At 44.9% G+C, this 25,671-nt stretch overlaps 1 protein-coding gene across 1 annotated transcript in view; it reads left to right on the top strand.

Annotated features, from left to right (window-relative positions):
• Positions 1-1,655: 1,655 nt before the first annotated feature.
• Positions 1,656-25,671, top strand: part of LOC117876505 (mucin-2-like) — an 80,053-nt gene continuing 56,037 nt past the window's right edge. Inside the window, exon 1 of the mRNA XM_034768771.1 lies at positions 1,656-1,728. Coding sequence (XP_034624662.1) covers positions 1,656-1,728 — 73 coding nt within the window. The remainder of the gene's footprint in view (positions 1,729-25,671) is intronic.

The following is a 25,671-nucleotide window of genomic DNA, read 5'->3' as shown; positions in this document are numbered from 1 at the left end:
CCACACTTAAGGTGTGGCATTGGTGGTCTTCCAGCAAGATACATATACTGTCAAGTCTGAGAGCATTAACATAATCACTGTGAGCTAAAGAAAATCCCTATCAAAATACAACCGTCAGATGAAAAGATCACAGTATGAGTAATAGAGATGCACTGTCTGCTATCCACTAGAGAGGAGCCTGGTTATCAGATCTGGAGCGGACCTGATGGGTGTGGATCCATGGTTTTCATTTAGACACATCTCTTGTAAAGACAGAAAGCTTAATTAAAATTACTTTAGGGGAGACAATGAGTAATAAGATGAATCTGTTTCCCCCACACCCCAGTCCCCTCTTAAATTGCTATTTTCCATATTTCTGTGCCTGATTCATTAAGAATTGTTCTCATTTCACTCTGTTGGTGGTGGTGTTTTGTTTGGTTTTCTTTTCTTTTAGAACTTGAAACCCTCCTCCTGTTTGAGGCCCTGATACAGCATAGCATTTAAAGCGTGTGTTTAACTTCAAGCACATGAACTTCAAGCATTGAAATCATTGGGAATACTCACATTTAAAGTTAAGATTGTGCTTAAGGCCCCAATTCAGCAATCCATCCGTGTTCAGCAAAACTTTTAGCCCATACAGTACTTAACATCAAGCATGTATTTAAGTCTCATTGAAGTAACTATGGATTTGTTTAAGCATGCACTTAAATGCTTTGCTGAACTGGAACTAGTTCTTAATTTTGCTTCCATCTCTGTCTATTGCCCTATTAGTACTATTTTTAATTATGTATTTATTGTTTTACAATGGTAACAGTTCCTGTCAGGATCAGGGACCTTGTGCTAGGTGCTGTACAAACATAAAATATGAGACAGTTCCTAGGGACAAGAGATACAAGCGGTGTAGAGTGGAGTGGAGTAGGTGGAAGACAGACTACAGGGGTGACATTAATAGGAATATAAGGTTGCGTATGCTATTAGTTAATGTACAGTGTAGTGATAACTGCCCTCTTTGCAAGTCTTTTTTGTCACTGAATGGTTCTCCAATGGCTGGTTGTGGAACACCAGTCATGGTGCCCATGGAACAGATGGTCTTCATCAAATTTTTGAGATCAAAGGAGAAGTATTCTGATTATAAACAGAACTGCTTCTTAACCCTAGCAAGTATAATGGAAGTATCATTTAATTAAAGGAGTATCCAAGATTCAAGGATGTCAACACACCACCTCCAAGATAAATAAAATTCACTAGCATGACGTTCTTTCCAGGACTTGCCAAGAACAACAACACAGAATAGAAATCTTTACAGAAAGGGGTTTAACTCTTTCTGTGTGTCTGACTGACAGCTTAAACTGAGGGCCCAGAGCTGCCCAGGAGGTGATTATCTAGCAAGAGGCATATGTTTTACACCGCCTCACATTCACTCTCTCACTGGTGCTCAATATCTATCAACCAGTCTTTTACATTCTCTCCATTTACACACGTTTCCCTCAGACACCCCTCCTCACTGTCTATTCCTCGCCTGTTCTCCTTGTGTCTTCCCACTCCCCATACCACATGTTCCACTTTTCTTTCCATTCTCCCTTCCATCACTCCAGTTCCTCTTTCATCTCAGCATCAGTGCTAGGAAAAGGCTACTCAGGGCCCAGTGATAGCAGCAGCAATTAAGGGGGAATAGGATGTTGAAGAGGAGGCCCATCATGTCAACACCAGTTAAGCTGGCAGCAGCAAAGAAGGAGGAGGAAGAAGTTGGTGAGACTTCAAGGCCCCAAATCCTTTACCTCAAGTTTTAGCCTTGCTAGTACTCCTCTATTCAGCAGTCACTAGGCAACCATATCCCCTGTTAGCTTAGAAAGAAATGAATGAGCTGGATGTACAAATCACTCACACCAGGTCAAGCCGGTAGCCATTTATCTGATGCCCTTGTTTTACATTAACATAAACCCACACTAGCCAAGTGAAAAGATTTCTTTGCTGAACAATAATAAAGTGCCTTTTCTATTCCTGACCTCTTGATTCCCTTTGCCAACTACTTAGGGCTTGTCTACACTACCACGATACATCAGCACAGCTGCACGTCTGGTGAAGATGCGCTATGCCAACGGGAGAGTGCTCTCCCATCAGCAGAATTACTCCACCTCAATGAGAGGTGGAAGCTATGTCGGCAGGAGAATGTCTCCCACCAACATAGCACGGTGTGGACAGCACTTTAAGTCAATGTAACATACGTCACTCAACAGGGTGGCTTTTTCACACCCTTGAGCAACGTAAATTACAACTACTTAAGCAGTAGTGTATACAAGCCCTACGTTTCTGTTTTGCTTCCAGACACTGATAGGTGAACCTCGGAAAGTTCACAGGCTCAATTCATATAAGCAGTAGTCCCCAAATATTTATGCACTTATTGAAACTATCTTGGTCTCTTTGATCTGAAAAACTGGACTGGAAATCTTGTGGCAGCATTAATTGTGCCATCTTAATTGTGGCATTTCTTAACTTTTCAGTGCTTCACTTTGCAATAGTGTTTTTTTTAAATGTAGGTTGTTTTGTGTGTAATTTCCTAGATTTTTAATAATGCTAACTGCAAAAACAGAAATTCCATCCTATGGCATCATGTTGACACCACATGGATCATGAGCATGGCTAGAACTTTTAGAGTCCCCGCACAGACTATTTCCACTTGAGCTAATAGAGTAACTGATAGCAACAATAGGTTGTCATCTTCTAAGGGGACCAGCATTAGAGGGGGTGGTATATTTGCCAGTGGGTTTCACAGATATTTGCTGACAGCAGACGAATGGTGAGACTCCGGAAGCTTGAGTTCCATTCGAGGCTCTGGAGGGCAGTATCCTCTAATGGGCACATGCTCTTCAAACTTTTCCAACCAAGTTTGACCTACCTTTTGTCCCATCCCCTCCAAACTGTCCTTGTCACAGTCTTGGCTCTTCCCCTCCCATGGTTCCTTGTCCAAGTCCCATTCTGCTCACCTACCCAGTCCCAGTCTCCACTCCCCAGGCTTCCCACCCCAGCCACAGTCTTTTTGCCCAGCAAGCCTTAGTCTTCCCCCTCCAGGCTCTCCATCCCAGGCTCAGGCTTCCCCCATTCCAAGTCCTTTGCCCAGCCATTCCCAGTTCCCTCCCCATCCCAGCGCAACCTCTAGCTTCTTGTCCCTAGGCTCCTTGCCCAGCCAGTCCCACATTCCCCCTTCTAGCTCCTTGTTTCATATGTGTTTCCCCTCCCACCTGACCTAGTCATCCCCCTCCCCACATCCATATTCTCTGTCCCATTCTCCCTCCCTGGTTTCCTCGACTATGTCTCTGTGCATAACCAGTCTCAGTTCTCCCCTCATACTCTGGATCCTTGTCAAATCTAGTTCCCTTCCCCTTCACCCCTACCTTCTCACAACCCCATTGGTTCCCAGTCTCTTTGCCCATTCAGACTGAGTCTCCCCCAGGTACTCACTGAATTCTAGTTCATTTCCCTCCTCGCTCCCAGTTCCACTCACCTTACCCAGCCAATCTAGGTCTCATTTGACACCCCAGCTGCCAGTACCAGTTTCCCTCTTCCCTCCCTCCACCAGCCTCCAGCCCCAGTCTCCCCAACCAATGCCTCTCAGTTCCTCCACCCATTTCCCTCCCAAGCACCCAATATCCTTGCCCTGCCAGTCCCAGTCTCCCCCTCAGTCCAACCTCCTTGCCCAACTTATTCCAGTCTCCCTACCAGCTCCCAGTCTGTCTCCCTCCAGCTCCCAGTCTCCTTGTCCCAGTCTCCTACCCCAATTCCCAGTTCCAGATTCTGACAGTCTCCAGTTGCAGTCTCCCTGCCCAGGCTCCTTGTCCCAATCTACTCATTCCTGCCCACCCAGGTCCAGCTCCTTCTCACTTCTGCATTCAAATCAGGCAGCTTCTTCTTCTATAATACCTTGGTCCAGCAGGGGTTCATTGAGATTAGATGAGAGAGAGACTCCCTACCCTCAGTTTCCGTGCTTGGTCCTAGCCTGGCCTGCAACAGCCCAGAGATGTAATTTCAGGGAAAGTCTTGTTCAGCCCTGGGCCAGAGCATCCCAGAATCTTTTGGAAATTTAGCTGCAATGCTCTAGCAAATCTCTACTGAATGTGTGTGTTAACTGTGTTTTTTCAAAGGCTTAAAATATTGCCAAATTTGGGCAGATTTTCATGGGGATGCTTAAGATATTTTCTTGTCACAAAGGCCAACCCACTTTGCCAAATTTCAAGTCCCTGCTCCAAAGCATGGGAGCCCCAAGACTTTTCAAAGAAAAGGTCATCAGAATTTTTTAATATGGGCAAAATAGTATATTTTTCGCTAGCCTTGTTCTCAAAAACAGCTGGACTGTTTTGGCTGAAAAAAAAAAAAGAACCCACGGAAGACACCCAGCATAGAAATGTGTATCCAAATTGTTTACGTTTGGCAAAGTTATAAGAACTGGAAACAGGTTATAAAGAGACGTGCTACCAACTCTGCCTATGATAAAAAAAAGATCTAGGAACAAATTGAGACCAGTCAGCAATGATCTATCCAAAATATTACATAATTAATAGTTAGGGACAATAACTCATATCCAATATGCAGATATGCAGTCATTTAACTCACACAGTCCTTCACTGTACCTAAAGTGTACATAGGAACTATGTAATCCATTTGAGCTGGTAAAATACTTCACAAAAGGAATACGTTCATCATCAAAGTATAGATAATTAAGGGGATCAAACTTGCATTGACTTCCACAGAAGTCTTTCCAATGATTTCAGTGGAATTTGAATCAAGTCCTATGTAGGGTGAACAGAATTCTTATCCAGTTGTGAAGACCAAATACCCAATGGCAGGCACTATCTGGACAGTGGCAATGCAGATTAAATACCTTATGAATTCCTACAGTTTACCAAACTGGTATCACCTTGAAGGGAAAAGGAAAGTTTGCATGAATCTGTCCACCTGTGTCATCACTTTTCACTATGTGGACCACTTTGTAAGAGAAAGATCCTTTTGTAGACAACTTCGTCTCCCAACCCCACAAATCTCCAGTAACTGGTTAAGAAAAAGTTTCGGTCTATGACCCACTAGGAAGGCTCCACATATTAGCATCTGAGAGCTAGTGAGTGAAACAATTCCCTACCAGGCTTATTTGCTTTAATGAATTTTGGTGTACTCATATATATTAAAACTAACAGAATATTATGCATAAATGCACACACATTCCATTAACCTTTAATGAGCAAACATTAGGTAAAATAATGGCCGTGTCATGGTTACACCCAAAAGAACAATCTCGTGCTGGTGAGAACTTCTTGACATTTTAGATTTATTTTCCCAAGTTTTGAAATGTTCCATACAACAACTTAGGCCCTAATCACAATGGGCCAAGAACTAAGTATTGAGTGATGTTTAAACTCAATTTAAACACAGTTCCAGCAAGTTAGATAGATAGGGTTACACTGAGTTAGAATTAAAGCTTGATAATTAATTTTAAAAAAATCATTCCTAATTTTAAATAAATTTACTTCTACTATGTTCAGACCCTTCCTTTCTTTGCTCTCCACTGTGGCAAGGCACCGCCTTCGCCTCGCCAGATTTAGCGCTTCCTCCTCTGGCGATGGCAGGCCTGGGGTAAAACAGCCCCACTCTGGGCAGTGTGCCTTCCCCTTCTGTGCTAACCTTGGCTGTGTTTTCAGGGTAGGCCCCAGGGTCGGCCTAAGGAGTGATCCTGCACCAAACAAAAAAAGGAAACAGTCTCATAAACTGAAAAACAAAAACAAAAAATGGAGATATCCCATCTCCTAGAACTGGAAGGGACCTTGAAAGGTCATTGAGTCCAGCCCCCTGCCTTCACTAGCAGGACCAAGTACTGATTTTGCCCCAGATCCCCAAGAATTGAACTTACAACCCTTGGTTTAGCAGGCCAATGTTCAAACCACTGAGCTATCCTTCCCCCTTTCTCTGCCGCCTCGCTGGGGCAGGGTGTCGTCCTCTTGCTTGCCCTGGGGTGTCAGTCCTTCCCCTAACAGGCACTTGGGCTTGGCTGTTCCCCTCTGGTAAGGAGCACAGCCTCTCAGTCTGGAAGAGTTTATTTCCCTGCTGCCACTAGACTGGCAGTAGCTTCTCTCTCTCCCCCCGCCCCCCACAGAGGAGGGGGTTTTAAAGGCCTCGGGCAGCCCTTAATTGGATTCAGATGTCCCTAAAAAAAAAAAAGGTAACCCCTTCTCAGCTTGTAGGAAAACAGGCCTTTAACATTCTAGGGCTATTATATTGGCCTTCCAGGACCTATAAGGTGGCTAGAAAGCTGGCTAGATCATCGGGCTCAACGGGTAGTGATCAATGGCTCTATGTCTAGTTGGCAGATGGTATCAGAGTGCCCCAAGGGTCGGTCCTGGGGCCAGTTTTGTTAAATATCTTCATTAATGATCTGGAGGATGGCGTGGATTGCACCCTCAGCAAGTTTGCAGATGACACTAAACTGGGAGGAGTGGTAGATACGCTGGAGGCTAGGAATAGGATACAGAGGGACCTAGACAAATTAGAGGATTGAGCCAAAAGAAATCTGATGAGGTTCAACAAGGACAAGTGCAGAGTCCTGCACTTAGGACAGAAGAATCCCATGCACTGCTACAGACTAGGGACCGAGTGGCTAGGCAGCAGTTCTGCAGAAAAGGACCTAGGGGTTACAGTGGACGAGAAGCTGAATATGAGTCAACAGTGTGCTCTTGTTGCCAGGAAGGCTAACGGCATTTTGGGCTGTATAAGTAGAAGTATTGTCAGTAGATCGAGGGACGTGGCTTTTAGCTCATACAGTAGAGGCTCATGCAGAAGCTCCAGAGGCCCCAGGTTCAATCCCACCCACCGATTATTACATATGCACCACTTAAGTCCTATAAAAGCCCTATGAGGGGGAGGAGGATAGCTCAGTGGTTTGAGCATTGGCCTGCTAAACCCAGGGTAGTGAGCCCAATCCTTGAGGGGGCCATTTAGGGATCTGGGGCAAAAATCTGTCTGGGGATTGGTCCTGCTTTGAGCAGGGGGTTGGACTAGATGACCTCCTGAGGTCCCTTCCAACCCTGATATTCTATGATCATTTCCCTCTATTCAGCATTGGCCTCAGCTGTACCACTTTTGGGCCCCACACTACAAGAAGGATGTGGAAAAATTGGAAAGAGTTCAGCGGAGGGCAACAAAAATGATTAGGGGGCTGGGGCACATGACTTATGAGGAAAGGCTGAGGGAACTTTGTTTGTTTAGTCTGCAGAAGAGAAGAATGAGGGGGGATTTGATAGCTGTTTTCAACTACCTGAAAGGGGGTTCTAAAGAGGTTGGATCTAGACTGTTCTCAGTGGTACCAGATGACAGAAGAAGGAGTAATGGTCTCAAGTTGCAGTGCAGGGGGGGGGTTAGGTTGGATATTAGGAAAGCTTTTTCGCTAGGAGGGCGGTGAAGCACTGGAATGGGTTACCTAGGGAGGTGGTGGAATCTCCTTCCATAGAGGTTTTTAAGGACCAGCTTGACAAAGCCTTGGCTGGGATGATTTAGTTGGGGATTGGTCCTGCTTTGAGCAGGGGGTTGGACTAGATGACTTCCTGAGGACCCTTCCAATCCTGATATTCTATGATTCTATGACCCTCTTGTAGCCATATGGCCTGAGTTTGTCACTCCACAAATATCCTAGAAAGTAAGTTTAGTGACAGCAATATTCACAGAAACAGCAAATTTTCTTGGAGCATTGGGGAGTAAACTTGTATCAGTAGTCACGCTGGAAACTCAATTCTGAGGTCTTATTTCTATTTGGGATTAGCCCAGCTCAACAATCAATGGCCAGCAAATGCTGTACATAACATAAAAACATAAGAATGGCAACAGTGGTTCAGACCAATGGTCGACCTAGCCCAGTATCCTGTCTCTCACAGTGGCCAGTGCCAGATGCTTCAGAGGGAATGAACAGAACAGGGCAATTTTGAGTGATCCATCCTGTATCATCCCCTCTAGTGCCAGGTCCTGGCAGTTGGAGATATAGGGTCACCCAAAGCATGGGGTTGCATCCCTGACCATCTTAGCTAATAGCTTTTGATGATCCTGTACTCCATTTATTTATCTAATTCTTCTTTTAACCCACTTATACTTTTGGCCTTCACAACATTCCAAGGCAATGAATGAGTTCACAGGATGACTGTGTGTTGTATAAAGAAGTACTTCTTTTTGTTGTCTTAAACCTGCTGCCTGTTAATTTATCAGGTGACTCTTAGTTCTTGTGTTATGTGAAGGTGTAAATAACACTTCCCTATTCACTTTCCCCATACCGTTCATGAGTTTATATGCCTCTATCATATCTCCCCACATCACTTATTTCTTATTTAAGCTGCACGGTCACAGTCTTTTTAATCTCTCTTCATCTGGAAGTTGTTCCATAACCCTAATAATTTTTGTTGTCTTTCTCTGCTCCTTTTCAAATTCTAATACATCTTTTTTGAGATGAGATGATCTGAACGCATTATTGAAGACGTGGTTGTGTCATGGATTTATATAGCGGCATTATGATATTTTCTGTATAATTTATCTATCCCTTTCCTAACGGTTCCTAACATTCTGTTAAATTTTTCCAACTCCCACTGGACATTGAGAAGATCTATTCAGGGAACTATCCACAATGTCTCCAAGATCTCTTTCTTGAGTGATTATAGCTAATTTAGACTCCATCATTTTGTATGTATAGTTGTAATTATTTTTTCCAATGTGCATTAGCATTGAATTTCATCTGCCATTTTATTACCCAGCCACCCAAAATTGTGAGATCCTGTTGTAACTCTTCAGAGACTGCTTTGGACTTAACTATCTTGAGTAATTTTGTATCCTTTGCAAATTATGTCACTTCACTGTTCACCCCTTTTTCCGGATCATTTATGAATATGTTGAACAGCACTGGTCCCAGTACCGATCCTTGGAGGATCCCACTATTTACCTAGCTCGACTGTGAAAATTAACCATTTATTCCTGCCCTTTGTTTCCTATCTTTTGACCAGTTACTGATCCATGAGAGGACCTTCCCTCTTATCCCTTTGCTTAAGAGCTTTTGGTGAAGGACCTTGTCTAAGGCTTTATGAAAGTCCACGTACACCATATCAACTGGATCACCCTTCTCTACATGGTTGCTGACTACCTCAAAGAATTCTAATAGATTGTAGATGAATATTTTCCCTTTACAAAAGCCATGTTGACTCTTCCCCAATGTATCATGTTTATCTGTGTGTCTGATTATTTTGTTCATTACTGTAGTTTCAATCAATTTGCTTGGTACAGAAGTCAGGCTTACCGGCCTATAATTGCCAAGATTGCCTCTGCAGCCTCTTTTAAAAATCAGCATTATATTACCTATCCTCCAGTTATCTGGTACAGAAGCTGATTTAAGCAATAGGTTACATACCATGGTTAGTAGTTCTGCGGTTTCATATTTGAATTCCTTCAGAACTCTTGGGTAAATACCACCTGGTCCTGGTGACTTATTACTATTTAATTCATCAATTTGTTCCAAAACCTTCTCTATTGCATTGGTATAGCTATACCAGTGCAAACCTCAAGTGTAGACAAGGAAAGCTATGATTTTGCTAGTTGAGTTTACCCCAGTTTCAAGCAGGGGATAAGTTCAGCCAATGCAAATGACTACTTTCCTTGCCTACACTTGGGGTTTGCATCAGTGCAGCTACACTTGTTGCTGACCACTGGTTGCTGAATCCCATGTATAGACAAGATCTAAGGATAATCTTATCTGGGGGGAAAAACAGGCCATCAAACATATCATTGACTTTGACATATCTAATGAAAACTACACAACACTTCTCAAATTTTGCACACAATCTACAGACCAATCATTATTCATATAAATCATTTCTACATTGTTCAGGATAATTTGCTAAATAGAAAAAATGCAAAACTTGTTGAAGAAATTATTCTTTAGAGTTATTCCCCTTTTCTCACAATTGCTCTGTATTTGTTTTCCACTGCCCCATTTCCATTTTATTTAACGTTTTTTTCCTTTTGCATTTTTTTTTTTACAGTGAACCAAATAATATTTGAGTTCAAGTCAAACTTTCAAACTGAAGGTTTTCTAATAGTTCCTAGATGAGACAAAAGCAGTTTGCCTGGTCTCAGTTCTTCTAACATAGACACACACCAGTCAGCTACACTATGCCAGAAACCAGTTTGTCTAGAACTATGTTTAAATACATTTCCCAACCTTGGCTCCACTCCTTGTGAAGATGGAGCCTGTAAAACTAAGCTACTTCTTTGATGACACCCACTCACTCTCAAAATATAAAAAGAAGTTAAATGAGACATAGAATGTTCTCTACTTTGACACTTGGATTAAAGACCCCACTTTTGCTAAATGACCATGCCAAGATAATCCCCCATGCATTTAAAAATGTTAAATTATTTGTATTAAGTAAAGATATTTCCAGAATTACTAGAAACCACCCAGAACTGGTGCCAGGCACTTTATTCCTTAAAGATTAGTTACTATTGAGTGTACTTCTTGAGTGGTTGAAAGCACTCAGGACACAATTCAGGAAAGCATCTCTATGGGACTTAAGCATGTGCTTAAGCATTGTCCTGAACTGGGGCCTAAGTTTTCAGTCTTATCCCTCAAAATGCAGCCCAGGCATTCACTCATTGCCTAATGCCCATTGTGTTATTATGGTTTATTGCTATAGTCAAAAACCCAAGCCTTCCATCAGACATGCTACAGATAGGTATTGCTTGTTGAAAATCACCCAGATAGTTTTTCTTGTCCTTTATATTTACAGTAAGATATAATAGGGGGAATGGTTGTTTAGATTTCTTTGAGCTCCCTTATTAAGGAATGGGTTTCTCTTCCACAGAATTCTAAGACAATAGTTAATTGTGCTAGGGGTTTCCTTTGCTGGATATCTCTGGACATTTGTCTGAGGTATTAATGGGATTACTTTAGCTGTGTTTGTTTGGTCAGTGTTTGTAACAGGTATTTAATTTCATTGGTGATGTTGGGTATTTGTCCAGGTGTCAGTGACCAATCCACATACAAAAATCGTATGTTACCTGTAAAGTTGTGTGCTTCATAACCTGGATTCTCAGCATGGGTGCCATGACCACCCTGCCCTTACAAAGCTGTTAAAGAACCTGATATGCAAAAGTCCACTGATTCAGATTATATATTGGATCTATGATTAACATACTGTTGGGAGTTTTTCCTGTCTATTTAGTTCTTGTCTCTTCTGTTAGTATTGTTAATGAAACATATATTCATAATATACCTAATGGAATCACGATAGCATCCCATTGATAAAAGGTTTAAAAAAACACTCCAGTCACTTAAAAACAGCTCATCCATAAATATGCACTAATAAAACTGTAAATGTATGGCTGTCTGTAATTGGCTGAAGCATAGAGCAATTCTGCAAGACAATCAGAATACAAAAGGTCAGTACAACTGTCACTCTTGTTCCCCTATAAATGGTTACATTTATATTAGGCATATAGTGCAAAACCAATAAAGAAAATGTAATTGAGTATTATCTGAAGATGAATCCCTTCCTGTCTGAAAATAAATCTGGAATATTGGGTTTACTTAGATATATATTAATATTATTAATTTTAATATTATTATTGTTATTCATGTTATGTTTAGACAATTATTTTTACCTTCCTTTGTAAAGCACTTTAAAATATACAGAGGAAGAGTACTTTGTAAGAGCTAAGTATCGCAATTATTATTATAAAAATGACTTCTTTGGCCTTGACATATATACAACATTATCCTGTATTGATCTACAATCACATGGCTACAACAGCACTGCAAACTACTATTTAGGATGTTAGTAGTTAGAAATGGAAAAGCTCACAAGGCTGAGTCATGCTGATGCAGAAGAAGAACATGGCCTTCAGAATGAGGATGTGTCCAATATTAAATTGATACTACACTTTATGACAAACAAAAGATCAAGTAGGATTGTGGTGTGAACAAGTAGTGCAGGATTGGACCCATTCTTCAATATTGTTAAATACAAATGTATAGTTAAATATGTATTTTTTAAAAAATTAATTTAGAATGAAGATTTGTTACTTTATAGCACTTGTCTTAAGGAAAGGAAAGTTTCTTTGTCTTATTAAGGAAAGATAGGGATTTATATTAGATGCATTGGACTTGTATAATATGGGTTTTTTTTATCTGTGTTGATTTGCAAAGGATTAGATCCTCAGCCCCTTTCTGGCTGTTTTGCACCAGTGAATCTAACCTCCTGGGTATTCTTCCAGTGTAGTGGTTTTATGCCACCTTTTCGAGTAACCCCTGTTGCATGAGATATGTCCAGAACAGTGCTGTATTCCACCAATCCTAGATGCCAGAATGGCCCTTTGGAGCCTGGGGAGCTGAGTGTAATTAGAACAGCCCTCAGATTGCTCTAAATTAAGCCAATGGACAGACTAATCCCTGGTAGGCCCCAAGAATCAGGGAACCACATATATGTATTACAGCCATCCTTCCCTCACATCTCCTCAGCTGCACAGAGCAAACCTCAGTCACGGAATTAAGCCCGCAGTGACAAATGTGGATGCAGCCTTCCTTTCACCGTGGTGTGCAGCTATATATGTAGTGCCTGTACTCTACACACGGCCATAAGTGTAGACATAGCCTAAGTGACTTTCCTAAGGTCAGACAGGATATGAAATGGAGTAGGCACCTGAACCTGAGTCTTCAGAGTCCCAGGCTAACACCCTAACTATTGGATTATCCTGCCTCCCCCAAAAGTACATTCTGGAAACTTTATCTCCACTACACCGGTGTGAATCAAGAGTGACTTCATTTAATCTGTCCATCTACGGCAGGGGTGGCCAACCTATGGCTCTGGAGCCACATGCGGCTCTTCAGAAGTTAATATGCGGCTCCTTGTATAGGCACCAACTCCAGGGCTGGAACTGCAGGCGCCAACTTTCCAATGTGCCAGGGGGTGCTCACTGCTTAACCCCTGGCTCTGACCCAGGCCCTGCCCCCACTCCTTCCACCCCCTCCACTGAGCCTGCCATGCCCTCGCTCCTCCCCCTCTCCCCCAGAGCCTCCTGCACCCCCTGAAACAGCTGATCAGGAGGTGTGGGTAGGGAGGGGGAGGTGCTGATCGGCAGGGCTGTCAGTGGGTGGGAGGTGCTGGGAGCAGGGTGGGGAGCTGATGGGGGGCTGCTAACGTATTACTGTGGCTCTTTGGCAATGTACATTGGTAAGTTCTGGCTCCTTCTCAGGCTCAGGTTGGCCATCCCTGATCTAGGGTCTTATTCTGGACCCCTCAGCAGGGCATTTGAGTGCCAGTGGCTTTGATGGTATTACAATGGTATAACTGAGATCAGAATATGACTCGTGCTGATTAAGAAATAAGCAGTAGATTTTTCTGCTCTTTTGCTATGCATTTTGGAGTCCAGAAACCAGTCAACATTTTATTATTGAACTTGGCCCTAAAATATGACACTGCTGGATCTGGGTGAAACTTTATTGTTAAATATCTTGAGGGCTTCTCTCTCTCTCTCTCTCTCTGGACAATTGTTATCAGAACTAATTTAGATTTTGTTCCTCTCTGGAGATTTGCAAATAAAATGGGAGGAACCAACCCCTCCTCCCCTCTCCCCCCCCACACACAGCGATTAGGTTTATTTGCTTTAGCAGTTTGCAATGTCTTCCTTTGTAGTTAAACTAACAGAATGGCATTCATATGCGCACACACATACATAAAGGTTACGATAAGCAAATACTAAATAAAATAATGGATGGATTACAGTTCCACCCAAAAGCAAAGAAGTATATTTGCATGAGATCCTGTTAATCTATTGTTCTTTTATCAGACTTTGAAATATCATATACAGTAGGTTAATTAATGTAAGCTAGCATCCATTGCCTTATGCCTTCATATTTGAAATACAAGGCTGGCAAAGGCTTTTTAAGATAAAAATCAGCTCATATAATTACATAATAATAATAATAATAATAATAATTAATAATATAGTTATCTTTGTATAGCACTTTTCATCCAAGGATACCAAGATCTTTGCAAATGTAAAGGGCTAGGTTGTGGCTATCGACAGAGTCCTTTGCAAGGGGTGGTGCATACGTTGTACCACCAATAGTCCTGGGAGGCATCATGCCTCAGAATCACCTCCGCTTGCCTCTTGCTCCAGAAAGAAAGGAAGTTACTGCAGCCCTTGGAATGAGCTGCTTACTTTACCCTCACACTTATCCAGTTACTTCAGCTAGTGAGTGCGGGGGCAGTGAGCAGAACCAAGTTTCCACCCATTCCCTGCCCTCATCCCCTACTTGCTGGCAGTGAAGAGTATTTGGAGAGCCAGGGACTGTGCTCAGGACCAGATCTGGACCTAAGTTCTGGGTAGATGGGCCTTATTCCTGTTGCAATAGATAGCTTTCCAATAAGGGGCATGATACTGTGATAACATCCTTAATTATAGAAGGGCAATGTCTAGAGAATTTGAGAACTATGCTTTCAGGAAGTCCTTAATGAGAGAGAAGAGGACAGTATAGGTGGAGGCACAATAAAGCCGGAAGGCTGCACTGTCTTTTCTCTCTCTCTCTCTCTCTCTGTCTCTCTCTCTCTTTATGCTTGAGCACTGAACATGGTATCAGAAGTGAGTCAGTTCCTCCAGATACGTGAAATCAGAAACTAAGAACATTGAAAACAAGAACAAAGGGAAAACAATAGTCATGACAGCCTACCAGATTCCCGTTCCCGAGCAGAGGAAAATAAAAGGGACATGTTTAGCAACTGGATATTGTTCAGATCACAATGGAAAAACTATGAAATTGCAATGGAGTGGGATAAAAAGGAAAACAAAATAACCATAGCCACACTATTACCTGTAATATGCAAAGGCTGCCACGTGCTCCAACTGCATCTGGACATGTCCGCACTGTAAGGACCCAGGTAAAGTCCTAGAAGTGCTCCAAAAGCATTGTCAACCCACAAAAAATGTCATATGAAAGGTAAGTGTAATCAAGAATCCGGAGAAACAATAAACCAACATATTGCCAAACTGATCAAAATAGCTAACTCATACGATTGTCAAATCTTAAAAGATGATTTTGTTTATTATATACGATCAACAGGGATGAAAGATGAAGGAGCTTGAATAAGAATGCTGAGGGAACCCACACTAACTCTACAAAGAGCTGTGCAAAGCTAGCGAACAAGCTCCCGTCGAAATGCAGAGCATAAATAGCGTGGACACAGAAATACTTCACCAAGTAGCTCAGGAAAGGGACGAAAATATAAGGAAACATGCACAGAAAGTGTGCAAAAGCAAATGCAAAAATACAAAGCAGAGGAGACAAATGAAATGCAAATGAATATCTATAGGTACTGTAGAGAAAAACATGATAATGGAAAATATCCCACATACAGAGTCATATGCAATAATTGTTGCAAGAGAAATTATTATGGCACAGCTTGCCAATAAGAAAAACAAAGGGACAAATGCACTATATCGAGGAACCAAGCAGTCAGAGAACGAGATTTTGCATGTTTATGATAGTAATGAAGTGCAAAACAGCAAAAATAAATGGTTTGTAAATCTCAGACTAGCATCAGATGAAAAGACAAGGCAGCAACACACAGATAAATAGGAAACTCAATGCCAACTAGATAGTGCTGCCTCAGCAGGGGTGGCTCTAGGCGCCAGCAAAGCAAGCACGTGCTTGGGGCAGCCCATTTGCAGGGGCGGCAGGGATCCAGCATGGGAGCTGAGAACCAACAGGGGGCCCTAGGAGCTGTAGTTCCTTGGTTAGCTCCCTGCCTATAGAGCAGGGGTCGGCAACGTTCAGCACGCGGCTCGCCAGGGTAAGCACCCTGGGGGCCGGGCCAGTTTTATTTACCTGCTGACACAGCAGGTTCAGCCAACCGCGGCCCCCACTGGCCGCGGTTCGCCGTCCCGGGCCAATGGGCCACGGCCAGCACATTGCTCACCCGCACCACTTCTCGCCGCCCCCATTGGCCCGGGACGGCGAACCGTGGCCAATGGGGGCCGCGATCGGCCAAACCTGCCGTGTCAGCAGATAAATAAAACTGGCCCGGCCCGCCAGGGTGCTTACCCTGGCGAGCCGCGTGCCAAACGTTGCTGACCCCTGCTATAGAGCCAGCCCTGGAGCAGGGAAAGAACTACATTTTCCAGCATTCCCTTGGCCACTACCAACAGGAAAGAGGGGGAGGGAGGTAGCTGAGACCTCATGCTGCAGCCTGCTATGAATGGAGAGCTGCGCTGTGAGTAGGGATACCATATTTTAACATTCAAAAAATAGGACACTCCACAGGGCGGGAGGGTAGCCCCACCCTGCCACCATCCACTCCCTCCGACTGCCCCCCACAGAAACCCCAACCCATCCAACCCCCCTGCTCCCTGTCCCCTGATCACCCCTGCCCCTAACTGCCCCCCAGGATCCCACCCCCATCTAAGCGCCGCTGCTCCTTGTCCCCTGATTGCCCCCTCCCGGGACCTCACCCCTATCTAAGCCTCCCTTCTCCTTGTCCAACTGCCCCCTCCTGAGACCCCCCCCCAACTAGGACCCCACCCCCTACCTGTCCCCTGACAAATCCCTGGGACTCCCATGCCTATCCAACCACTACCTGTCCCCTGACTGCCCCCCCAAGCCCCTGACCCATCTAACCCCCCCCTTCTCCCTGCCCCTGACTGCCCCCCCGAACCTCTGTCCCATCCAACCTCCCAGCCCCCTTACCGTGCCACTCAGACCAGCATGTCTGGCTGCACGCAGTGCCAGACACACTGCTGCATACGTGCTGCCGTGCTCCCCCGTTGAGCCACAGTTCCCCCTCCCCTCCCACCACCTGCCTTCCAGATTTGAACACCTCAAAATTCAGGAGTGTTCAAGGTCAGTTTGGGCAGCTGTTACTTCATTTCTCCCAAATCAAATATACGGATCCACTGTAACTTGCTGTAGAAAAAGTAGGATAAAATTGAGAAATAAATGCTTCCCAGTGGTTATTAGGACTGGAATTGCTATTTTCAACAGCCATTGCCTTTTTTGTTTGTTTGTTTGTTTATTTGTTTGTTTGTTTGTTTAAAAGGAAGACGGTGATATTGCATTGGCAAATTCCCCATAGAAAGAAAGAGAGGAACAAAAGACTAATAAAGGCACCTCAGCTTTTCCTCATTTATGTAGGACAGTCTTATAATATGCATCCCGATCTCTTCCAATCACACAAGCTAAAAATTGTTCCACTTTACTGCAGTTCTGTAACCATATGGGAACCAATCCTGTCTGTGTTCTGTGCACATCTAAAATTCCTGCTGAATGACCTGCCGTGGGAGCGAGTTACCAGTGACCCAGGGCTGCGGCGGAAGGAGGGTGCAGATGGGGGGCGGAGGAGAGAGCTCAGGGCTGGGGCGGCAGGAGATGTGTGCGGGGGGCATGGTGGGGGGGAATGAGGAAGCCCAGTATTCGGGTGGCAGGGGGTGTGGGTGGGAGGGGAGAACCCAGGGCTGGGGCAGCAGGGGGGTGCGGCGAGGAGCCCAGGGCTCGGACGGGGGCAGCCACATTTTTTTTTGCTTGGGGCGGCAAAAAACCTAGAGCCGGCCCTGTGCCTCAGTGATTGTATGAAGCTACAAAGACTACCTCAACATTGTTCAAGAGAAGAAAGTGTAATTACAACCCAGCAAAGCCACAATAAAATTATACAATGGCATAGGACAATGTAAATTACAAGCAGAATAGCAAGGAAAAGTATACTGTCCAAAATTTCAGATAGTTCAAAATCACGGAAGCCACTGCTTTCAGCTAAAACAAGTTAATGCATAACCACAGTGACGCTAAACCAGAGACATACAATTCATACAAAAGACACACAAGCAAACCAAAAAAACATAATCAGAGCAGACAACATCTTGTGGCCTCCCTGCAATGAAGCTGTTAAAACGTTACCAAAATGTATTCAAAGGAATGAGATGTCTTCCAGGCACATTACACCTGGAAATAGATAAAATGATTGAGCCAATACAGCATCTGCCTTGCAGAGGACCCATTGCATTAAGAGGGAAAAAAAAAATAACGGGAGCAATAAAACATATGGAAAAAAAAGGCATCGTTGCTAAAGTCACAGAGCCATAAGTTGGATAAGCAGCACGTTAGCTTTTGAGAAGCCAGGCAAACTCTGCATTTACATAGAACCAAGCAGTTTAAACAAAGCACTAAAAAGAGTTCACTACCAAATACCTACTTTTGAAGAAACATTTCCTTACTTGACAAAAGCAAAAAATATTCTTAGTACTTGATGCCAAAGATGGCTACTGGCAAGTGCTACTGTACATAAGGAAAGCGGCTACCTCACTACATTTTGGATACCACCAGATAGATACAGCTGGCTGAGAATGCCATGTGGGATCAGACTGCAGAGCGTAAGGATCCATGGGAGCAGAACCCAGGTCACAGGAGCCCGGCACACCTGATGTTCCCACACTGCCCACAAGAGGCCACATAGAGCACTGTGGAGAATAGGTGCTGCAGGAAGTACTGCCCAGACGTAGGGTTGCCTGGTGTCTGGTTTTCGACCGGAATGCCTGGTCAAAAAGGGACCCTGGCAGCTCTGGTCAGCACCGCAAACTGGGCTGTTAAAAGTCCAGTCGGCGGTGCTGCGGATCGAAGGCAGGCTAGTTCCTACCTTTCCGGACACCGGGCTGTGCCCTGGAAGTGGCCAGCAAGTCTGGCTCCTAGGAGGCGGGGCCCACAGGGCTCCCGTGTACTGCCCCCACCCCGAACACTGGCTCTGCACTCCCATTGGCCAGGAACCGTGACCAATAGGATCTGGGGGGCGGTGACTGCTGCGCACAGAGCAGCGCACAGAGCCTCCCGGCCCCCCGCCTAGGAGCTGGACCTGCTGGCTGCTTCCGAGGCACAGTGAGATGCCAGGACAGACAAGGAGCCAGCCTTAGCCCCACTTCATCGCTGCCTGGGAGCTGCCCGAGATAAGCCTGTGCCCAAACCCTGAACCTCAACTCCCTGACTCAGCCCTGAGCCCCCCCAAACCCAGAACATCCTCCTGCAGCCCAAACACCTCAACTCCAGCCCCACCCCAGAGCCCACACCCCCAGCCTAGAGCTCATACCCCCGCCTGCACCCTAACCCCCTTCCCCAGCCCAGTGAAAGTGAGTGAGGGTCGGGGAGAGCGAGCCAGCAAGGGAGGGGGAATGTAGTGAGCAGGGGCAGGCCCTCAGGGAAGGGGCAAGGCCTCTGGGAGGAGGTGGGGCCTCAGTGTTCAGTTTTGTGTGATTAGAAATTGGCAACCCTACCCAGAGAGCCCAGAGCAACAGCAAACTGCAGCCTACTGATTGGTCCATGCTCACTATTTAACCCTGGAGGGAGCTCCAGGATGTTGTCTGGGCAACCACACAGACTTCTGGCCTGCTGCGACTCCAGCTGTCACCTCGCTTACTGATCTCTGGCTTTTGACCCCACCCTGACTGACCCTGACTCTGGCCTCCTGATTCCAGCCTGGTGCTATGTCTCATCTCCGGTCTCCAACCCCAGTCTGACTCTAACTCTGACTCTTGCTTATCTATCCTGGCTCTAGCAATTACTCTGTCGCTGCTCATTGACTCCTGCCTCTTGGCCATCCTTGACTTGACACCAGTCCAGCCGTGACTGCTAGGTGAGACGTCCTACACCCCAGTCCCCTGCCCAGACCACCTTTCAACCACCTCCATGGAAGCACCTTAGCAGGATTTGGAAGGAGTGGGTCTACCACAACCCACTGGACCCCCTGGGGGACAAGAGCTGCAGGAGAGGATCACTCAGCTCCAATCCAAGAACCATAGACTGCGGTCCCAAGTGGCATAGCTCCTAGCAAAAAATCAGACACTCCATGAGCAGCTAGCATGCTTCCAGGAAGAGAAGCCCGTGTTCTTTGCTCAGGTTGGGCAACTGCCCTCTGAATAGGGTTCCTCTAGTACGGCTACCAAAACGTTTTGATGGGAACCGCAGGATGTTTAGGGGGTTCATGAAGCAATCCCGTCTCATTTTCCTGCTCCGCCCTCAAATGTATCCCACTGATCAGGCCAGGGTGGGAATACTGATCAGTTTGCTAGCTGGAGAAGCACTGGTTTGGGCCTCCCCCCTAAAACAGCAGGACATCCCAGTGTTAATTGACAAATTCTTTCCTGTGAGCATTTTCTGCAATTTTTGACAACCCTCCTTGTACTCACTCAGCAGAAGCCATACTATGAAGGCTCTAGCAAGGGCAAGAGCCAGCTACCTCGTACGGTCCCCAGTTCTAGAGACTCACAGCAAATGCTGAATGGAACGAGGCAGCCCAACTGCCCCGGCCAGCTTAGATGCTTTTGTTGACCTCTTTATCTATATCAACAATTGGCTGCATGAGCAAAATGAGGAGAGGAGGGGAACTGTGCCACCACCTCAACCATACCCCAGGCTGAAAACCCCAGGCCCAACCACCAACCAATTCAGGGTGATCTGGTCTGCCAATGATTGACCCTGGAAGAAAAGGAATGGTATCAGCACAATAACTTTATTGTGTAGCACCAGGACATGCACTTGCCTCTTGTCCATTGCAGATTTTGATTAGGAAGGAATCAGGAAACAAACCCAGGCTGTACTGGGGAGAGCTAGCCAGGGCACAACCAGGGTACTATGCTGTGAAACTACCCCCCTACCCCAAACCTCAAGGAAATCCTGATTCAAGACATGTGTGTCCATCCCACACTTCCAAGTACAAATACAGTTATGTTCCATGGGCCAAGCTGATTCTCCGTCAGTGGGCCCTGATCAATTCATGGGCTGCTGATAATTTCATAGATGCTGCAGCCACTCAAGCCCTACAGATCCCCCTCTGTTTAAAGCCTACATCAGTTCTCACAGAGATGATAGATGGGTGACTCCTGTCCCTGGGACTAGTGATGCAGGAAACAGTACACCTAGCGGCTATACCTAAGGGACATCAGGAGGTGCTACAATTCAATGTGATTCATTCAGCACACTTTCCCCTGATTCTTGGTATACCTGGCTAGAGCAGCACAATCCTTGCATCTCCTGGTGAGAAGAGGATCAGTTTCTCCTGTGACTATTGCGAAAAGATCTGCCTGCCACATGAAGGCAACCCCGATCCTCCAGTCCTGGGCTTCTGTAGCCAATCAGAAGTGACAGCACTCGCAGGGGAACCCCAGATGGCAGTGGCCAGCCAGAAGGAACCACTCTCAAACCTGAGTCCCCATCTCCTTCATAAGTATCAGGATTATACAGATGTTTTTGAAAAGAAAAATGCAGATATACAACCTCCGCTCGGGGACTATGACTGCCCCATAGACCTGCAACCTAAGGCAAAGGACCCTTATGGATGGATCTATGCATTGTCTGAGCCGGAACTGACAGCCCTTCCTGTGTACATTCATGAAAAACTGGCCAAGGGCTTCATCTGGCACTTCACCTCCCCACCAGGGACTCTTGTCCTTTTCAAGTAAGAAAAAAGATGGAATGCTACGCCTCTGCATAGACTATCAGTCCCTAAACCAGGTGATAGTCTAAAACCAGCATCCTCTGCCCCTAATCTCAGAGTGGCTAGACCATGTGCAGTTTGCCGGAATTTTTACCGAACTGGACCTTCAAGGTGCTTACAACCTAGTACTCTTTATGGCAGGAGAAGAATGGAAGACTGCATTTCGAACCTGCTGTGGGCACTTCAGATATTTAGTAATGCCATGTGGTCTGACTAATACTCCCACGATGTTTCAACACTTCATGAATGATGTATTTAAAGACATCCTGGATGAGTATGTAGTTATCTATCTCAGGGACATACTTATGTTTTCAGACAACCCTGAACAACATTGTTACCACATTCGTTCCATCCTGTTAAGAGTACAGAAGCGCGGCCGATACGTGAAACTGGAAAAACGTACCTTTGACCAATCCTCCCAGGAATTTTGGGTTATATTCTTACCCCAGCAGGCCTTAAGATGAACTCCCCAGAAAGTAAATGCCATCCGCAGCTGGGTAGTGCCCAGGTCCCCCTGGGAGTTACAGCACTTCCTGTGCTTTATGAATTTTTACTGACAATTCATTCCGGGCTTCGCAGGGCAAATAGCGCCCATGACTAACCTTCTCTGCAAGGCCATCAAATATGTTTGGATGCCTGAAACTCACCATGTCTTCAAACAGCTCAAGGATGCTTTCACCTCCACTCCTGTTCTAGCATATCCAGACCCTGCCCAAGCATTCAAAGTGGAAGACAATGTAGCCAATGTAACCATTGGAGCCATACTCTCCCAGAGGCATGGGCCACAGCAATTGCTGCACCCCTGCACATACTCCAGAAAACTCACCCCTGCCAAATGGAATTATGAAATATTAGATAAAGAATTACCCACCATTAAATCCACCTTTGATGAGTGGCATCATCATAGAATCATAGACTATCAGGGTTGGAAGGGACCTCAGAAGGTCATCAAGTCCAATCCCCTGCTCAAAGCAGGACCAATCCCCAGACAGATTTTTACCTCAGATCCCTAAATGGTGCCCTCAAGGATTGGGCTCACAATCCTGAGTTTAGCAGGCCAATGCTCAAACCACTGAGCTATCCCTCCCCCCAATACCCAGGATCACATACGTTGATGGGCAGATATACATTCCACTGGGCAGTCCCTGCTAGAACTGCTTCATCTCTCCCACAACATCTTCGTGGGCCACCTTAAGTCTTTCTGCACTACTTTCTGATTCTTCTGGTGGCCTCATATGTGAACCAAAGCCCAGAGCTTCATTGACTCTGTGACCTGTGTGTGTGCACCAAAACGCTTCGTGCTAAGACCCTTGGCACCCTGGTGCCCTGGGTATCCCATGTAGACCCTGGGAATCTGTCACACTGGATTTCACAGTGGAACTCCCCATCTCTGACAGCCACACAATGGTCTTGACCGTTGTAGACCAAATGACCAAGATGGTGCATTTCATCCCCTGTCACTGCCTACCATCTGCTGAAACAATGGCTCATTTCCGGATGGTGCACGTTATCCATTTTCATGGACTTCTGACCATATCACTTTGGACCAAAGCCTGCAGTTTGTCTCATACTTTTGGAATGATATTCTCCAGTTACTGAACATTCGCAATTTTCCCTTCTCTGGTACCACAGCCAGCCAGATGGGAAGACAGAGAGGATAAATCAGTACTAGAGCAATAAGCCACTAGCGAACACTTTTTTTTAATATCTACGGCTAGCAGACCCAAAACACTATCAGCTACTGAAGCTGCAATGCTCTAATTTAGATGTATGCTACAAGAAAGGGACTGAGATGTACATATCTGACCTCTTATCCAAAGCGACCTTACAGCATGAAAATATGGCAACTGAAGAAGAATTTGAAATCCTCAGAAGACACAGAAAGACCTAGAAAGCATCAACTAAATTAGTTATATACCAGTTTCATGGCAGGAGGTAGAAAGAATCCAAGAACAAACTATATATGATACAGATATACAAGTGCTCATGTCTAACATTGTATCAGGATGGCCAGACAAAAGGGATGAATCCCCGCCGGCCTACCAGGAACACAGGAACTACCAAGATGAGATGAGCTTACAAGATAATGTTGTATATAAAGCACCCAAATCAGAATACTCAGGTGATTGAGAACAGAAACTCTATGTTGAGTGGTTTGCTGAATGGCTCCAAATGACCTCATTACTGCAGACTACTATTCAAACTTCTAGGAACTAGGCAACCTGTCAGAAACTACCGCAGTGACTATCATAGACCAACCAATAAAGTATTTCAACAGCCACCGTATCACAAACTGTTTAACTTCAGAAAACAGACCCCAGATGACCTGCGGTGAGTTTGTGCAATTTAGATGGCAATGGGAATTCAGTCATAGCCCGTCATCACGTAATTATGGGGGACTTTAACTTCCCAGATATAGATTGGGGAACAAACGCTAGTAGCAATAATAGGGCTCAGATGTTCCTAGATGTGCTTGCTGATCATTTCCTTCATCAAGTGGTAGCCGAACCAATTAGGAGGGAGGCCATTTTAGATTTGATTTTGGTGAGTAGTGAGGACCTCGTTGAGTAAGTTGTAGTAGGGGACAACTTGGGCTCCAGTGATCATGAGCTAATTCGGTTTAAACTAAACGGAAGGAGTAACAGAATTAAATCAAAGACTAGGGTTTATAATTTTAAAAAGGCTAATTTTAATAAATTAAGGGGACTGGTAAGGGAAGTGGATTGGGCAAACATATTAATGAATCTTAAGGCAGATAAAGCCTGGGATTACTTTAAGTTAAAGATGCATGAGCTGTCAGAGGCCTGTATCCCAAAAAAGGGAAAAAGATTACTAAGCAAGAGATTTAGACCGAGCTGGATGAGCGACCGACTCAAAGGGGCGATTAGGAAGAAACAGAAAGCGTACAAAGACTGGAAGAGGGGAGCGATCAGTAAGGAAACTTACCTTAGTGAAGTCAGAGAATGTAGAGATAGAGTGAGAAAGGCCAAAAACCGTGTAGAGTTGGACCTAGCGAGGGGAAATAAAGGCAATAGTAAGAGGTTTTACAGCCATATAAATAGGAAGAAAGCAAAGAAGGAAGAAGTAGGACCGCTGAAGACTATAGCCGGAGAGGAGATTAAAGATAGTCTAGGCATGGCGCAATATCTCAACGAATATTTTGCATCGGTGTTTAATGAGGCCAATGAAGGTATTAGGGATACTAGCACCGTGACAGAGGGGCAAACAGAATGGGGGATTACCATTTCCGAGGTAGAAACAAAACTCGAACGCCTTAATGGGGCTAAGTCGGGAGGAGCGGTCGATCTTTATCCCAGAATATTGAAGGAATTGGCGCGGGAAATAGCAGGCCCATTAGCGATAATATTTAATGAATCAGTAAACTCGGGGGTGGTTCCGTTAGACTGGAGAATAGCTAATGTGGTTCCTATTTTCAAGAAAGGGAAAAAAAGTGATCCGGGTAACTACAGGCCTGTTAGTTTAACATCTGTAGTGTGCAAGGTGCTGGAGAAAATTCTGAAAGAGAAAGTAGTTGAGGACCTCGAAGTTAATGGCAAGTGCGATAAATTACAACATGGTTTTACAAAGGGCAGATCATGCCAAACGAATCTGATCTCCTTCTTCGAGAAAGTAACGGACTTATTAGATAAGGGAAATGCGGTGGACCTAATATAGCTGGATTTCAGTAAAGCATTTGATACTGTACCCCATGAGGAATTGTTGGTTAAACTGGAAAAGATGGGGATCCATATGAAAATTCAGAGGTGGATAAGGAATTGGTTAATGGGGAGAATGCAGCGGATGGTATTGAAGGGTGAACTGTCAAGTTGGAGGGAGGTTACCAGTGGAGTTCCTCAGGGTTCGGTTTTGGGACCCATTTTATTTAATCTATTTATAACTGACCTCGGAACCGATTGCAGGAGTGGACTGATAAAGTTTGCGGATGATACGAAGGTGGGAGGCGTTGCCAATTCGGAGGAGGATAGGGATATTCTGCAGGGAGACTTGAATGAGCTTGTGAATTGGAGTATCAGAAATAGGATAAAATTTAATAGTGAAAAGTGTAAGGTGATGCATTTAGGGATGACTAACAACAATTTTAGTTACAAGCTGGGGACGCATTGGTTAGAAGTAACGGAAGAGGAGAAGGACC

The sequence above is a fragment of the Trachemys scripta genome, chromosome 4 (genome assembly GCF_013100865.1).
Source record: "Trachemys scripta elegans isolate TJP31775 chromosome 4, CAS_Tse_1.0, whole genome shotgun sequence".
NCBI classification, from domain to species: domain Eukaryota; kingdom Metazoa; phylum Chordata; order Testudines; family Emydidae; genus Trachemys; species Trachemys scripta.
Note: the sequence above shows the minus strand (reverse complement) of the source record. Positions and strands in the feature narration are given on the sequence as shown.